The following is a 17,773-nucleotide window of genomic DNA, read 5'->3' as shown; positions in this document are numbered from 1 at the left end:
TTGTTGTTAACCAGACGTATATTACGTGTTTACTAGGTTAGTTGATAGTCAACCCAAACAAATTGCTAACCAAGCTGACTCAGCCAACCGCAGTCGTTTGCTGCTAACGTTAGCTAGCGGGCAAGCTACAGAAACGGTTTGGATATAAACGAGTTTGGCAAATTCAGGTGACCACCATGTCTTGTATACTTTAAATTATTGCGCCATCGCGTTAGTCTGCAAAGCGACACCAGATACTTTCAGCTTCTGAACGTTGTAATGTGAGAAATGTTGTGATCTATGACGAGCTTTGCTAGCATTGTAGCTTAAGCGGATATTAAAGATAGGTGACTGTTCGGTTTCCGTGTTGACTGTAAAATCCCTCAACACGCATTTAATAATGTTGAATTACAAGTTTGTCTGATCTGAATTGAAATATCTTTACGTTGACGTGAAGTCTATATTACTTTATGTAATGATCTGTTAAAATGGTATCTTGTGTTTTTGTGTAAAGTTTGCAAGAATATTTGCCGTCATGGTTTTATCAACATTACAAAAACAAACGTTATAACGTTACGATTTACACTAATACACAATTACCCAATAGAAAATAGAGCTAGCTGGCGTACTATCAGCAATATAGCAACATTCAAATTCAACAATTTTACACCATAAATTTACGTAGCAAGCATTTGCTTTTCTCTTCTCTTATCTAAGCTTTTTTATTTTACCTCCTAGCGTTACTTTACATATCTTGGTTTGACAGTCGCCAAACATTTATCAAGTCCGGCCATTTAGCCCAAAATACTATTTAATTTACAACATAAATTTGACACACAAACGTATAAGTTATGTCATGTCGCAACATGAAATGCCTATACTTCATAAATATAACAAGTAAAAAGATGATATAAAGTAACTCAACAAAATGAAACTGTGGGGGTCTTTGTAGATAAGCATATACTCATATTCCTGTTGTATTATGTTTACAATTTTTTTAGTTTTCTTTATTCTTTGTAACTTTAAAAAAGTATTTAACAAAGTTTTTTTTTTCCTCAAGGATTTCTGATCTGCCTTTATTGTGAGAACAAGTAGAATGAATAGCTGTTTGTTTGTTTTTTAATATTTTGATACTAGTTCCAATATTTTATTGCAAACTTTGAAACCGTATTGATTTTTCTAATGTAACAAAATAAGCCAAAGTTCCCAGTCATTTTCTCTCAAAAGTTTACTACTTAGCACTATTGACCAGCATTTCAATGGGGACTTATATACATATACATTTTTGTTCCCAGAACAGCTGTGTTCAGTTTGTTTGCATAGCTGAGACTGGGGGAAAAACAGTTCAATGAAACGACTTTAATGGGAAATATAAATATTGGAGTGTCTGTAAAAATTCTCAGTTATCTGGGAGAAGTTAGATAACTTCTCAGCTACCACATGGTAGCTGAATCGTGGCAATTGCACTTCTTTGTTGTTAATTTGAATCATTTCAGTAATCATGAAAATATCTTCTTTAGTCTGAGGAAAGGCAATTCACTACATAAAAAACCCTCCAGGTAGTTTTTTCTTGTTGTTTGGTTTGTTTGTTCAGTGACATTTTTGGGGTTTCTTGTGATGTATCTCTACTCTAGCCAAGCAGAATTGTATCAGGGCTAAACATATAACTCTCATTTCAGGGGAAAGCTTGGTCGGTACCCACCATGGCCAGGAAAGGTAAGCAGTGTAAAAAATGTCAAAGCCTGGTTCAAATGTATTTTAGCAGCATTTACCTCTTATGCTAATGCTGCACTAAAACATTTGTTCACATTTCAGATAGTAAGCCCTCCCAAGGACCTGAAAAAACCCAGGGGCAAAAAATGCCATTTTGTGAAATTCTTCGGAACTGAAGACCAGTAAGTATGAAGCATAGGGTGCCTATTGTGACCGGCCATACATTTTCTTCTGCAACAAAATTATATAACACGAGTTTCTGTGTGACTGTCTAGTGCCTGGATCAAAGTAGAACAACTGAAGCCCTACTATGTGCACAAAGAGGAGATGATCAAGATAAATAAAGGAAAGCGCTTCCAGCAGGCTGTGGATGCTGTCGAAGACTTTCTAAAAAAAGCAAAGGGGAAAGAGCAGGTAAGGGAGTTGTTCTGTAAAGCTCTGTGAAATTTGTTCCTTTTCTGAAAAGTCAGGTTTTGCAATATGTCAGAAAATATCAAATCTTAGTTTTAATTCATTCATGATTCAAATGAATATTTTTCTTTCCAAATCTACTCCAGGCAAAACAAAATAAAAATATGATAAAAGTATGTACTGTTTCCCTTAACTAGAGCCATATGTGCCACATCAACAGTGAAGTCATCACTGGCAATACTGTTACCCTTTTATATATTCTAAACCTTATACAGCCAATTGAGATGTGAAGGAGTCCAGAGAAGGTGTCGTTAACCAGAACTCTCTGCAACTGGTTGTTGAGAGACGATTATCCACAGGATGAGCTGGTCATCCAGGTGGAAGTGGCTGGAGAATTTCTGGTTCAGAATGTAGGGTGTTAAATGCTGAGAAAAATCCTGCAAAAAGAAGTCTGGCTGTTGTGTTGGGAAATTCCAGGTGCTTGTGAATAATGTCTGTGATGAATGCTTTGCTCTCTCCATTGCATTAATTGCCAGAGAAGCCACGGGCAGAGGTCATTCAGGGCTTGGGAGGTTCCATCTTTCTTTGGGATAGTGATAATTGTGGATTTTTTCCACAGCTTAGGGATTGTGCTGCTGGCCAAGGATCTCTGAAATGGAAGCTGAAACATGCCCCTAGCTGTTCAGCATAGTACCTCAGGGTGCATCTACTGATGTTTCCGTGCCCTGGTGCTGTATTTATTTATTGATTGATTGATTATTGGTTGTGGTTTTTTAAGGCTCTTTCCATGTTCTCTGTGGTTGAAGTGAGGCCAGAGAGAATGGGTTTAAGGAATGAGGAAATGATTTATTTGAGCTGAGTGCTGGTGTCTGTCTCAAATCTGGATGGTCCTGCTGGTGGGGGAAGCACTATTCACAGCTGCCATGTACTTGAGGCCCTGCCAGGCTGTGCAGAGCAAAGCTTGCTTCACTTTGTCTTTGTATTTGAGCTTGGGAGTTTTAATGTCAAGCGTGACCTCCCTGTTGACCTCCTTCTTTTTCATCTCGGAGCCAGTGAAGAAAACTCTCTTCATGGGTCATGCATGTAACGTATTGATGAAGACCTTTCAGTGACTTGTCCACTGAGCAGTAATTGAAGTCTCCTAGTTTGAATTTGGGAAAGTCTGGGAATATATTTTCAAATCTGTTGAGTACTCTTTGACTTTCTGTGGCTGCATTAGCTCTAGGGTGAATATAAACCAAGATGAAAAAAGCTGCTGAACTTCCTTGGGAAGATAAAATGGTCGTAGGGAGACAGCTAGCAGTTCAATGTCTGTCATGTATAGTCTTTCCTTGACGATGACTGTACACGCACCAGCGTGTGTTTACATAAAGGCAGACACTGCACCATGTTGTTTACCTGTGAGCTCACTATCACGTTTGAGCCCAAAGCAGTCTATATCCAGAGAGTGGGAGTAATAGGTGGTAATAGATGGCTAATGCTGCAGCTTCTAAGAGGACACATGGTTTACTTTTATAAGTGAAAGAAAGTAGGTGGTGTGTGTGACATTAACATGTCACTGAGGTTACTTAGCTGCCTTTCTTGCGTATTATTTAGTTTGCTCCTGTGGCTGCCGTTATTGTAGCTTGTTGACTAGCAAAGCCAATGGATATACACGCATCTCCAAGGAAACAGACATCTGATGTCACTGTTGTAACTTCGGAGAACTGCTGTTGGAATGACTGGTTACTAGACTTAAGTAACCAGTATATCGTTAGCTTTCTTGGTAAAGCTTATTTCTCAAGTGTCATTTATAAGGGAAAGCTGGCTTCCAAAATAAGGGTAGTGATTATGGGAACCTAGTGTCTCTAAGTAGACTTCTGCTGGGGGCAACGGTAGCTCAGTTGGTAAAGACAGTCGTCCACGGACCACAGGGTCAGTGGTTCCCCGGCCCTGGCTATATGTCGAAGTGTCTCTGGGCAAGACATTGAACCCCTAAAAGCCCATTCCCCTCCCCAGCTGTGCAGTGCCGGTCCAAGCCCATAGAAATTGGGGAGGGTTCCGTCAGGAAGGGCATCCGGCGTAAAAACTGTGCCAAATCAACATGCGGAAAATGATCCGCTGTGGCGACCCTGAGCTCACGGGATAAGACAAAAGGACAAAAAACAAACAAACAAAAAATAAACCGCTATATGCAAACATGACATTGAGGTACAAGCTGACTTGCATAGCCCCTCTCTTACACTGACCGTTATGTTCTCCAGAACATAATGAACTTTGTCAATAGAATACATTAAAATAATTGGTCCAACTTTGTTTGATGTGATTCTCTCATGCACTTTGGTCAGACATTCATATCAGCTGATAACTGGCTCAGCTGATCAAAGTAGTGTCTAGAGATTGCATTAGCAAATGTGTTTTTAATTACTAACTCGTCACAGCCCAGTGGTGCTTTTTTTTTTTAATGCTGGATGACGTTTGTGGTGTTACCTTCTATGGTAACAAGGCACAACACCTATTCTTGTCGAGCATCCTCTCATTTAAAAGCAAAAAATACTTGTCAATGCAAAACATTACTGTTTTGTTTTGACACTAATGTGTTCTGCTTATTGGCATTGGGGTTTGCTTCGGCCATTTTTACTGTAGTTAGAAGCACTTCAGTTGCACTTGTTTGTCTTCAAGCCAATTTATGTATGCTTCTCTGTGGATACACGTACACGTCAAGGCGGACCTACACAGAGAAGGGAACTGTGGGTAACTGCAGGTCGAAAAGGGTTGCAGAGGCATCAATGTGCATACCTCCCAAATCTGTGTCGGGTGGCAAGATCGAAACAGAGATGGAACCGAGGAATAAAGGAAAAGTAGTTAAAGAAACTGTTCATACCTGTCAAGATGTAAATGGTCTGCACTTGCTTTTCTACCTATTGGTACTCTGTGTCTTGCTCAAGGACACTTTGCGTTGTGAGTGAAGGAGCCAGGGATTGAACCAACAGCTGGGATTAGTGGACAAGCCATCGTCACCACGGTAAGCGCAGTGGAGACTGGTTATTGTAAAGGCCTGTTTGGTTCATTGTTCTGTTACCACTGGCTGAGAATGGAGCGGTGCATTGTTTATTTCCCTAGCGGCGTTCGCTGGAACACTTGGTACCGATTGTCCCTGATGAGCTGTTTCAGCCCCACCACCCATCCTCTCCTTGCCCCCTTAAGCACTGAGTGAATATGCAGAACCTGCAGTCTATCGGCCGGGCTCCTTGGTCGGCTAACACCCCGGCTCCCACCAGATCGCTGGCAGACACAACTTTTGTCCTTAAAGATTACTTTCTATCCAGTAGATCAGACTTTTTCTGTTTTAGTGAGACATGGGCGAATGCCGGTGAGTCCAGCGTACTTATGGGACTCTTGCCTTCCGATTGTTGTTACTTTTAACTCACTTTGCACCTCTGTTCGAGGCTGAGGAATATCCACAGTTTACCGGAGTGTGTATAAGTGCAAACTGCTTTCGCTGTCTATCACTTTCTGCAGCTTTGAACTTTGTTTATTCGAGCTTGGCTGCTCTCATCCTTTGCTATGTGCTGCGGTCTATAGATTGACAGAAAAAAATAAGGATTTTATAAATGACTTTGCCAACTGCTTTGCTGAGGTCATGCCCAAATATGATTCTGTTCTTGTTGTTGGTGATTTTATTATTCATGTGTGTTGCCCAGACAAACCTATGGTTAATTCTTCTAATTTTCCTTTCGGCTGTTCCCTTTCACGGGTTGCCACAGCAAATCATGTGCCTCTATCTAACCATGTCCTCTGCATCTTCTTCTCTCACACCAACTAACTTCATGTCCTCTCTCACTACATCCATAAATCTCCTCTTTGGTCTTCATCTAGACCTCCTGCCTGGCAGCTCCAACCTCAGCATCCTTCTACCAATATATTCCCAGTTTCTCATAATTTATTCACTTGATGCAGTCTGTGTCTGGACACTTGATCTGGTTTTATTATATGGCTTGCCTGTTTTTATTCTGGAGCTTTTTGACGCTGTTTTCTCAGATCATATGCCTGTGGTTTGTAACATTTCCTTGCCTCGTATTAACTCCTCCACTGCCGCTCAGTTCTCAGTCCTTTTCAGTCAGAACTTGTCATGTAAAAGGGTAACAGTACTTGTCTTCCCTGAGTCCATGGGCAATTTTACAGAGGATCTCAGCACCTGCTTTCACTCTGCCCAGACTGTATTAGCTGCTGTGGCTAATTTAAAACCAGGCATGCCAAAGCCAAACCTGAGCCCTGGCTGGATTATGAGACTCGTGCTGTGAGGCAGGAGGGCTGCAGAGCTGAAAGCAGGTGGAAAAAGGATAAACTGCAAGTTTTCTTTGAAATGTTGAGACTGTTGCCATCTTTACCAGTCCACAGTAAAAGAAGCTAAAAGGAAACACATTGCTAATATTATTATTGCAAACCCACAAAACCCATGTATTGTTTCAGTCGATTGACAAATGTCTATTTTGAGTCTTGTGAAAACTCAATTTTTTTTTTAAAATAAGGTCTCTATGGCAAGGGCCCAAATCTCACTGGTGACCTTTGACCCATCAGTCCCTCCCTTATGCTCTGCCGTCTTTTATCAGTTTGAGCCTGTCACCTTGTCTCAGGTTCACGAGATTGAAGGCCTTGGGTTCACCTTGTCATGCTGTTCCTTCCCAACTTTTAAGGTTTTTCATACTTTAGGGCCATCTGTTCTCACCATTATCAATAGCACTCTAACCTTTGGGGTGGTCCACTGAAATTTTAAACATGCTATAGTTCAGCTTTTTATCAAGAAACTGGGCAAGATCCACATGCTATTGCGAATTTTATCTCCAGATTTCCTTTTGGATCAAATATTTTATTAAAAATTGTCAGATAATAGCATCTTAAAATGAGCACAACCTGTTTTCCAATCTGGTTTTAAAATGAAACAGTACTGAGGCTACTCCTTTGTGTTTGCTTAACAACATTGGTCTAGCCTCTGATTCTGGTGACTGTGTGGTCCTCATACTACTCAATTTAAGTGCTGCGTTTGATACAGTGCACAATGATGTCTTAATTTCCCGCTAAGAAGCGTATAAAGGGCTTGGCTATAAATTGGTTCAGGTCCTATTTAAAAGATAGAGCTTTTTGTGTCCAATTTGAAGACTTCCAGTCCTTCTCGGCTCAATTTTAAGCCCTATCCTCTCTTATTTGTATTTACTGCCCCTGGGCTCCAACCTCAGAAGACATTGCATTTCGTTTCAATGCTATACTGATGACTGTCAGATCTATGTTCCACTCAGCAAGGAGGATGGTTTCTCTGTCAGTTTATTACTGGAATGTTTAGAGGACATTAAGGCCTGAATGGCTCTTAACTTTTTCCATTTTAACAACCCAAAGACTGATGTGATTGTGTTCGGAACTAACTCATCTAGTGGGACTACCCCTGTAGACTTGGGACCCTTGGCTGTATACGCCAAACTGGAAATGATTAACCTTAGATTTAAAATGTATACTGACCTGAAAAGCTTGAAAGCCAGATCTGGTCTGTTAAGTCTAGTTTCTTTCACCTGAGACAGCTGGCCAGAGTCGAGCCCGTTCTTACAAAGCAGCACTTTAAAATAGTAATCCATGATGTCGTTACCACCCGGCTGGATTACTGCAATGCACTGTATCTTGGCGTAAGTCAGTCGTCAGTCTCTCAACGGCAGCTTGTCTAAAATGCTGCTGCGTGTCTTTTAACTGGCACTCGAACATATGAGCACATTTTTCCCATTTTATCTTCACTTCACTGGCTGCCTGTGCAATTTAGGATCCATTATAAATTTCATCTGTTTTTAAGTGTTTAAATGGGGCTGACCTGCTGTACCTCTCTGTGCTTCTGCATCCATACCACGGTCGCTTACATCAGCTGACCTGCTGCTTGTGAGTGTACCGAGGAGACAGAGCCTTTGCAGTGACGGCTCCAAAACTGTAGAGTTGCCCTTGCACATTAGACGGGCCTAGTCCTTGACTGTTCTTAAAACCAACTTGTTTTCATTGGCTTTTGACACAGTCTGAGTTGCTGACTGTATGGTGGAAATTCTGAGAGCTGTAACAGATTGTAAATATTATATATAGTGTGTAAATATTCTTAAATGTTACGTGAATTACTTGGATTTGTTATTATTAATCATGGATTGCCGTCATGTTTTACGAAATCACAGTAAAACTATCAGAAAATAAGGTTTTATTTCTCTTCATGAAGTCTTACCCCACTCGACCACTCTCTTTCTCTGTCAGAAGCAGGAAGCAGGTGGATGCAGACAACTGCCACATACTTTTTATTACCTATGTAGAAAAGCTGTGGCGGTACAGCAGTTAACACAGTTCTCTAATGTAGGAACTTGCGTGTTCAAACATACCTGGATTATCAATATTAATAATATCGATGGAAGCATGACTCACTAGTTCGAACACTATAGTGACAGTAACCGCTACTTTTTGTGTTGTTTGTTTTGAGTGTTCATGTTGCTGCTGCAACTACATGCTGTGTGTTTCATTGTAGTCGGACTTTGTGTACTTTGATGAAAAAGCGAGGCAGCATCGCTCCATTAATCTCTCATTCATTCAGTGTTTCGCTGCTACAGCATCAAATTCACAAAATTCTGGAGCTGTGTCATGTAAATACAATGTTTTAATTCAACACCCTCCCACCAACAGATGTGTCTGAACTGGCTTTAAAAAGAAAATTAATTATTGTTAATATGGCTCTATTTACCAGATATTGTGCCTTTAAAAGATGAAGCAGTAACACTGGATGTTACGTTGTGCATAAAGGTGTGAGCTGCTTTCTGAAGAGGGAGTACGGGATTAGAAAACCTGTTTCCCTGCTATATTTAGGCGTAGCAAGATTTCTGGACAGCTTCTCTAACAGCGCATGTACATAACAAAACGATGCAGGTGGAAATACGTGATGACTGAATGAGGAGAGATTGTTAAAGAGGCATCGCCTCATTTGTAAAACAAAGTCCAACTGAAGTCCCACAGACGATGAAACTAACACAGTCAAAAACTAACAGAAGTAAAAAAAGTCACTGTCCCCCGCAAATTCTCTCCTTTTCTCTGCTGCAGTGACAAAAAAGTTTTCTATAGTAATAGAAAATATTTCCATACTGATAGAAATGTAAGCCTCTACCATGAGAAACTGCTTCAATTAATCTAGCATACACCTCTCATATTTTTTAGAATGTTTAAGCAGAAAATGTCAAAACTGAAGTTTTATTTAATAAAATAGTTTCCAGTTGAATTTAAACTGATCAAAGATTGTTGGCATGCACAGAAAGAGAACTGCTCCTGTGGGGGAGGGGGTTGGTTCAATCTAACTCTCAGCATCCCTTTACTCTGATAGTCCTGACTGAAAGTGCTAACAGCCCTGTACTTTGAAATGGGGGAGGGCTGGTGGTGGTAGCATTGTTTTGCTTATCTGTGCTAGTTACTGGAGAAGCACAACTTCAATGGACATTTCAGACATCGTTTTCAAACTCTTTTTTTATATTTTAGATTAAAATGCAATACAATATAATGTAATGAAAAAATTAAGTATAAAATGGAGATAGACCCCCACCACCAAACAGTCCATTCTGGTGCAGGCAGCCACTAAGTTTCAGCCTGTGAAACCCCTTAAGGCAGAGAGTAATGTCAGACACAACTAATTAAAAATAATTTAACTGAAAGTTCAGGGTAAAATGTTTGCCAAATAGGAATATATGACAAAGTTTTAGCAACTATGAGCAGAAACATAGGTATATCGTTATGCTGCTATATAAACTGGAACTCTTTCTGCTGTAAAACTTGACTTGAAGTCGTGCAGTAAGAGCTGTATACTTGAGTCCTGTTATCTGCAGAGCAGTTCTCCTAGATGCACAACTGAAGCAATTAATTTTTTTAAGTTTAAGTCATCCGCAGCATGCACGGCTGCCTCTGTAATTAAAGTTATGGCAACTTTATTTTGTAGTTTAAAAAAATACTGAAAATTCAAGATACATTTATTTCAAGGGTTTCAGCTGTTATGTAAATGATAACTGTATGTGGTAGTGACTTCTTTAGAATTCCAATAACTGATAATTCTGTGTAAACAAATAAAAGTGACTGACTCTTCAGCTCAGTGATTCTACGATGTTGGAATGAGCTACAAAGTCTCCACGCTCAGCAACCCCACTCCAAATATTGAAAAAGCTTCTGAAAACAGAACTCTTCAACACCTTCCTTACACTTCCCATGCACTTAAGTCTTGTAGAAAAATAAACAAGTTTATAAACTAATACGTGTTTTTCTGCTCTTTCTTGCACTTGCATGTCATGAAACAAAAACACATCAGCTGATAGCACTTTGCTACGATGTTTTCTCTTTGACATAAAGGTTTGATGGGTTGTACCTTTGGATAAAAGCATCTGCTAAATGTAAATGCAAAATGTGCTGTGTCTACAGTTATGACACTGGATTATTACATGGTACTCAAAGCAACACTTAGTAAGAATCCTCAAGGTCTAACAAATCATGTTGAATGTGTTTACTTCTATATTATATATTTGTAAATCTCTACCGAGTTTTCATTGTCTTTGCACATTGCACACTTACTCTTTCCTTGCTAAAATGGCTACACAAAATGATCTTTTTTTGACAGAACTCAGATGGCAAAGGAGACTCAAAAGGAAGGAAGACATCCAACAAGCCCCTGAAAATATTGGAGGAGGACGATGAAGATCTTAGTGCCCTAAAGGACACCTCTGAGAAGGTTAGTACTTCACAGATAAGTTAAAAACTATTCTCTAATTATATAAAATTATATTTAAATTATTTATGGTTCAGTCATTTTCTAACTCATTGGTATTATCCACAATCGTCATACAGATACTTCAAAATAAGACTGACCAAAAGCAGAGATTTCAAAATTTTATTCAGTGTGCTACAAATAAAAATTATGACTGATGAAGACGGCTGGCAGTGTATCATTGGTCCTTAATGTCTTAAATTTGAAAAGAAAAAAATATATATATAAGTCTTATTGTTAATCATGGAAGATCTAAAATTGTAAAATGATGCAGACTAATTAGAGCTAAAGTAAACGCAGTGGAATTTGTGCTACTTAATCTTAAATTTTTAAAAGGTTCTTAAAAATAAAATGTATTATTAGTAAATAACACAAAAATAAGAATATTATCATATTTTTTGTACATGTAGAGCTGTGTTGTAAGCTGTCTGGATTCCACAACTGTAAACTATATGTTGTCTTTTTATCCTTCAATCACATTTAACCTAATAACGAGTTTAAAAAGTACTGGCGTTGGTTCAATTTTGTTCAGTTTTGTAGTTAGTCTTGGATGTCACATAGACTTAAGTTTTTGGACTTGACTTTTTTCAGTCTTTAAACTGATGTGGTTCCAAGGGCAGGGTACAGTAAAGTTGTTTAAGTCTTGAGTTTATTGAGTATCTTACAACACAGTACATTTACACAGCACCTTAACACAGTATATAAGATGCTGTGTAAATGTAAAAGTATTTATGGTATGCTACTTGTTTGTTGTCTGTCCAGTTAACCTTTGTTATTATTGCCTTTGTACAAATGAATATTCTTAGCCATCAGATGGTCCTATTCGTTTGCTTTTATCACAGTGGCAGGATATGGACATCAACACACCCACTCAGTCACTGTCAATTCCATGGATCATTACCTGATCTCTTCACACACATGCTCAACTGGATATTATCCAGACTTTGTACTAGGGAGCTGGCTGGTTTGTATTCATGTAATGTCCAAGCTAACTTCCTCACACATTTGCATTCTAGCATACAGATAAAATCTAGATAAACAACAGATTTGCAGTAGCTCCCACACTGCCGCTTCCTCTACCAGCTCTACCTGCTCGCCAGTAAATCACAACAGAGAGAGGACAGCAGAGGATCAATGTGCGATAATGAGAGATTTATATAGTCTGCATTTTTTATAATCTTTACACAGTGATTATTGTCAGGACCAGTTTTTACATTTATGCGAGACACTAAGTCTGTGATTTCTCGGATTTTTCTGTTGTAGAACTCAATTAGGTTATCATTTTATTAGTTCAGCCATACTAAAATTATGTCAGTCTGACATAACAGCTCTACGGTAAATCCCGTTCATAAAGTTAAAAATAATTTTCAGTAGAAAAATGCCAAGGTGCTTAATTTTAAAACTAAAGCAGCATTGCATAATATATCTTCTGCCCTGTTTCAGTTTTATTTGTTTGTAGTATACCAAAAGAAATGACAAACTCACCAGTGCACAAGTATAAATACTCACACCAGCATAGGCTATTTATGTATGCTGTGCATACATCCCTTGCAAACTTAAGTCTATAAAGCGTGTTTACTTCAAATGAGATGTTTCTGTAAAAAGTAATATGCTGTCCAAAAAGCTTAGACATAATTTTGATGCTATTAAATAGTAATGTACTTGTAATCGTTCTCATACTGTATTTCTCAATTATTGTTTTTATAACATCAGTGTGGTTAGTTTAATTTAGCCTAGATTTGCAAAATTATTTTTAGCTTTAATACATTGTGTCAGACAAATAAAATATTGCTGCAACAATATAACTAACTAACTAATAATTTATTAATTTTCGAATAGAGCACTAGAATAGCTAGTGATGTTAGTTGATCGCTGTGTTTTCTTTCCAAAAGAATGAATGCACAATTGGATATATACAAAAATGTATTGATTTAACAATCAATAACTAATAACTAGGTATTTACAGGTGATTAATGATTTCAATGATAAACCGTTCTAAATGGTTTATCAAGAAATTTAAGGGCGTAAATGAGCTAATGGTGTAAAAAGGAGCAACAATTGCACTGAAGGCTTCAATTTGAATTAAAGTTTATTCATCAATTTGAATTAAACTGCACCTCAGCATGCAGTGTTCAGCAAAAGAGTTAGAAGCAGAGCTATCTCCTCATGATACCATAAAGGCGTAGATGGAGTTCTAGAATCTGAAATCACTACATTGCAATAATCACGTGTAAACAATTAACATAGACAAAGTATGTACAGTTTTCCAATAGCATACTCTCCCCTTGTTGTGATCCAATAACTTCTCAATAGTCTTCCTCTTCGTCAGAATCCGACTCTGGAGCAACCATGACCGTTTTCTTAAGTGGCTCTAATATTGCTGGCTGTTCTGACTGTACAGGCTTCTCATTCCTCAGCACGGCACAGATTATACTCCAAACATTAGCTCTGTCAGACATTCTTAAAACATGGATTAAGTCCTGTGGTTATCCACAGCTCTGGATTTTTTTTCCCCCTTGCATTTCTGCACGACTGTTTAGGCTTCTTGAATTTCACTATGTATGAAGCTTTACAGATCTGTTACTTGTGATAGGTGGCATAGAGCACAAAGGACCCCAGGGCAGGAAACAAGCCCAGCAGTTCAGTTATCTACCTGCATTAATGGAGAAAAGCACTTCACTTAAGAAATTAATCTGTTCTTCAGGCCTACAAATCATAAAATTTAGCTTAGCGCTTATAAGTTACCAGCTCAATATACATCACTCTCTTACACTAAACCATCATTCTCTACAGTCTAATTTGTTGTTTGCTCACTCATTTTTCACCCCATGGGGGCTTTCAATTGATTTGCATTAACTTGTTAATGTGAGCATCTAAATGTTTTACTTCTGGCTCACCAAAACAACTGATGATACCACCATGTATCCTAGTTAATTTTCAAGTTAATTTTGAATACTTTGGGGTGACTTCATTCCAACCTCTAAATATAAGTTTATTACAAAAATAATTGCATACATATTCAAATTTATAGAAGATGTTTGATAATAATACAATTGTCTAAATGTGTAGGACGTGAGGAGACCAGTTGCTGAGTTTAGGAGAGGAATGTTGTCTCAATGTTGTCTGGTGCAGGATTCTAGCTGCTCGACAGTCCTGGGCCTTTGTTGCTAGGTTTGCGACCTAAGGGTCAAAAGTGGATAGTTTTGACCTTCGGCTTTGTACGTTGCGCACACAGATTTCTCCTCATTCTCGAAATCTTTTGCAGATTGGTCAACCTCTGACCATCATTACATTTAATTCAGTTACTTTTCCATCCTTTTGTTGCCCCTGTTCTAACTTTTTCGATATGTGTTGTTGCCATCAAATTAAAATTTTGATAATAATTTCCATGAAATGGTAAAATATCTGTTTCAACATCTGATGTGTTTATGTTCTATTGTGAATAAAATATGGGTAGAAAATAATTTTGCAAATCATTGCATTCTGTTTTTATTTAGGTTTTACACATCCCAAATTCTTTTGAACTGGGATTGTAAAAAATACCCCTAAAAACATCTCCTCTTTAAAATAAATGAGAACGCCTAAACATTAGGACCACCTATTAAATGGTTTGCACGATTGGCCTGCACTTATACAGTGCTTTTCTACCTATTGGTACTCAAAGCACTTTACACTATTTCTAATTCACCCACCTATGCAGCTGGCCAATTCTCACTGGGAGCAACTAAGTTGGGGTTCATTGTCTGGCTCAAGGAAACTTCGACGTTTGACTGGAGGAGCCGGGGATTGAACCAGCAACTGGGGGATTGGTGGATGACCCCTTTACCTTCCCGCGCCACAGTCTAAAATCTATAGTCAATTACTACTAAGCATTCAGGCAACTCCCCTACAGACTATAATTATCACTTTTATGACCGTTTCAACTTAAAGTCTATGAACTTTATAAAAGTAGATATTCATGGGTGAGCTGCAGTATTGGGTTGTGTAAGACTGTACAGGTGTACTTAAATGAAGTGACGATAGAATCTATATACATTTTGAATCTATATAAAGTTGCAAACTGCGACAGCAGTTGTGTTAGGGATGGGTACCATGAAAGTGTGACACAGTGAGCCACCAGGCCCCCTAATGCACTACTTCAAGGAGTAGTTGACTGTGGTGCAGGAAGATCTCGCAGTTGGTTCAATCCCCGGCTCCTCTGGTCACGTGTTGATACTGAACCCCAATGACTGTTGGCCAGCTGCATAGAAGCTCCCCCATAGGTGTATGAGTGTTTGTGTGATTGTGAGTGCGAATGGGTGAATAAGAAGCAGTGTAAAGTGCTTTGAGTGCCAATAGGTAGAAATGCGCTATATAAGTGCACACCATTTACCATTTATTCCAAAATTCCCCATGAACATTTTGCAGATTCAATCCACAGCTAAAGAAAACACTTGTTGGGTGTTATTGCTGCCAAAGTTGGATTACCAATTATTAAAACTCAACTTTTTCATTTTCAACCTTGTAGGTTGTGTTTAATAAAATAAAACCATGACTGTATTTTACAGCTAACATTTGATGACAAATTAATTTATTTGCTCTCAAACAAGTGTTTGCTGCCATCAGATCAAGTGTTGATGCTTAATCAGCACAAGAGGATAATGTGCAGTGATGCTTCTGTTGCCTCAAGCATCCATTCCATACCACCATAAGGCAAATAATTCAATTGACAGCTCAAGCATGGCACCAATATGGATTAATACAATCAGTGTTGGGTTGGGATGCAGTAGCCATCCCACCAGGTGTAGGTAGAAAAAGCCATCAAGGGCTACCTTGGTGTCGGTCCTGAGCTCAGATAAAATGGGAGGGTTGTGGCAGGAATGGGATCCAGCGTAAACAAATATGCCAAATCAACGTTCGGAACACATTCTGCTGTGGCAAGCCCTAAAGGGACATATTCTTAAAATGTCTAGTCCAAATAATGTTTGGGTTCAGGTATACTTTTGCTACCTAAGAGGCATTTTGACCAATTGTCTATGACAGTTAAGCCAATTTAAAACATTATTTTATGATTGATGTGAGTCCTGTGAATTTTTTTATACTGTATAAAGTTTAAATCTGTATTGCTTATATGTTAAACTTACTTGTCCAAAGCAGACACTAAAAGCCTATGCAAAGATGAATAAAATAAACAGGGACAATTACAATTATTATTATTATTAAAAGACTCTGTCTCTGGTTTCCCTGAAATTAGAGATTGTGGACACTTTAAGATTAAACATGCTGTATGCAGCTTTACAATAAAATAAAGTTTTTACCAGTTTGTGGCAGGCTGCAGACTGTCATATTTATTTTTAGTTTGCCCAAATGGGGAACTACAAAACACAATCCATTCATAGGGTTAACTTGCCCCAGGCAAGCATAAATGTTGAGCCCTGTTGTTGTGTCTGAGTTTAGAAAAATGTTTGTACAGTTTAAATATAATTTTTTTTAAGGTTCGAGATATTTATTATCTCTATAGGAGCACAGTAGGGGGTTGTTGGTTAGGTTGTGTAAGTCAGGAATATGTAAGATTGGGGTGTTTGTAAAAGGTGTTCGTGATGATGTAGTCATTTTGTTAGCATTCCACCATGCTGCCACTGTTAAGTTGATTGTTGTTGTTGTTAAAGGCCTTCACAATTTTGAACTTGCTTCTTTTGGTTCTAGTTTAGGTAGTACATGTAACACAATGCCATTAAACTTTCCCTACATTAAAATACAGCTGAAACATTTCTCCATCTTTCTGCTTGTACTATAAGTTTGTAATCATGGTAAACCTGCTTTTCCAGAGCTCCCCCAGATGACATCATGTGAACTCCTAATGATGAAAAAGTCCTCCAGTTGATGTCATCTAGAGGAGTTTTTCAGCTAGAGGCAGAGAGCTATTTTATAATATAGGGAAATCTGCAGTGTGGATTCTTTCAGCTTTTTAGAATGTGCCGTAGGCCTGTTGTTTAAAACTGATTTTTTTTTTTTAAATCACATTAGAAAGGCATGTTTCTCCACTGGTTGATGTGTTTTGTTTTGTTTTTCAGAATGTGTTATTGGGTGGAAGAAAATCCCCCAAATGTTCTGAGTTGCCATTGAAGCAACAGTTTACCTCGGATTATACATAGCATTCTGAGCTAAACCCAAGTTAACTTTTTGACTAAAGAAACATCTCAACCAGTGGAGTGGTGTTTCTGGCTTATGTTTTTTAATAGTTTTGGACAACAATAGAGGTTAACAACTAACTAATTCAGGCTGCTAATTTATGGACAGTAAATGTAAGAAAGGCAGATCATTGTGATCATTGTGAGGGGGCACAAGCCAGTGTCTTCTTGTGCCAGTCCCGAGTCTGGATAAATGCAGAAGGTTGTGTCAGGAAGGGCATCCGACAGAAAACACATGCCAAATTGAAAATGCGAATTATGACTATGACTAGCATACCAGGTCGGTCGGGGCCCGGGTTAACAACGACTGCCACCGATGCTGTTGACCTACAGAGTACCGGTGGAAATTGGACTACTGTTGGTCGAAGTCGATGAAGGAGAGGAGGAAGGTGTGTTTGTAGGCAGAGAGAGAAGAGGAAAGCTAAGAATGTAGGACTGACAGTAGGGACTTTGAATGTTGGGACCATGATGGGGACGGCTAGAGAGTTGATTGACATGATGCCGACAAGAAAGGTGTATATACTGTGTTTCCAGAAGACCAGGTTTCCAGAGGTAGCAAGGCTAGAAGCTTAGGAGCAGGGTTCAAGTTGTTCTTCTACTGTGGGTCAGATAGGAAGATAAATGGAGTAGGAGTTATCCTGAAAGAGGAGTTTGTGATGAAAGTTCTAGTGGTGAAAAGAGTATCAGAAAGGTTGATGAGTCTGAAACTGGAAAT

At 38.7% G+C, this 17,773-nt stretch overlaps 1 protein-coding gene across 6 annotated transcripts in view; it reads left to right on the top strand.

Annotated features, from left to right (window-relative positions):
• Window positions 1-17,773, top strand: part of glyr1 (glyoxylate reductase 1 homolog (Arabidopsis)) — a 37,928-nt gene that overhangs the window by 213 nt on the left and 19,942 nt on the right. For all 6 annotated transcript variants that reach the window (XR_010911870.1, XM_067488557.1, XM_067488555.1 and 3 more), the window contains exons 2-5: window positions 1,659-1,695; window positions 1,795-1,874; window positions 1,968-2,106; window positions 10,742-10,852. Coding sequence is in view for 5 of the 6 variants with exons in the window: in XM_067488557.1 (XP_067344658.1) it covers window positions 1,659-1,695; window positions 1,795-1,874; window positions 1,968-2,106; window positions 10,742-10,852 (367 nt within the window). In the remaining variant the exon portion in view is untranslated. The remainder of the gene's footprint in view (window positions 1-1,658; window positions 1,696-1,794; window positions 1,875-1,967; window positions 2,107-10,741; window positions 10,853-17,773) is intronic.

Source organism: Channa argus, chromosome 20 (assembly GCF_033026475.1).
Source record: "Channa argus isolate prfri chromosome 20, Channa argus male v1.0, whole genome shotgun sequence".
Taxonomy (NCBI): Eukaryota; Metazoa; Chordata; class Actinopteri; order Anabantiformes; family Channidae; genus Channa; species Channa argus.
The sequence above is the reverse complement of the archived record's forward strand: the minus strand, read 5'-3'. Positions and strand labels throughout refer to the sequence as shown.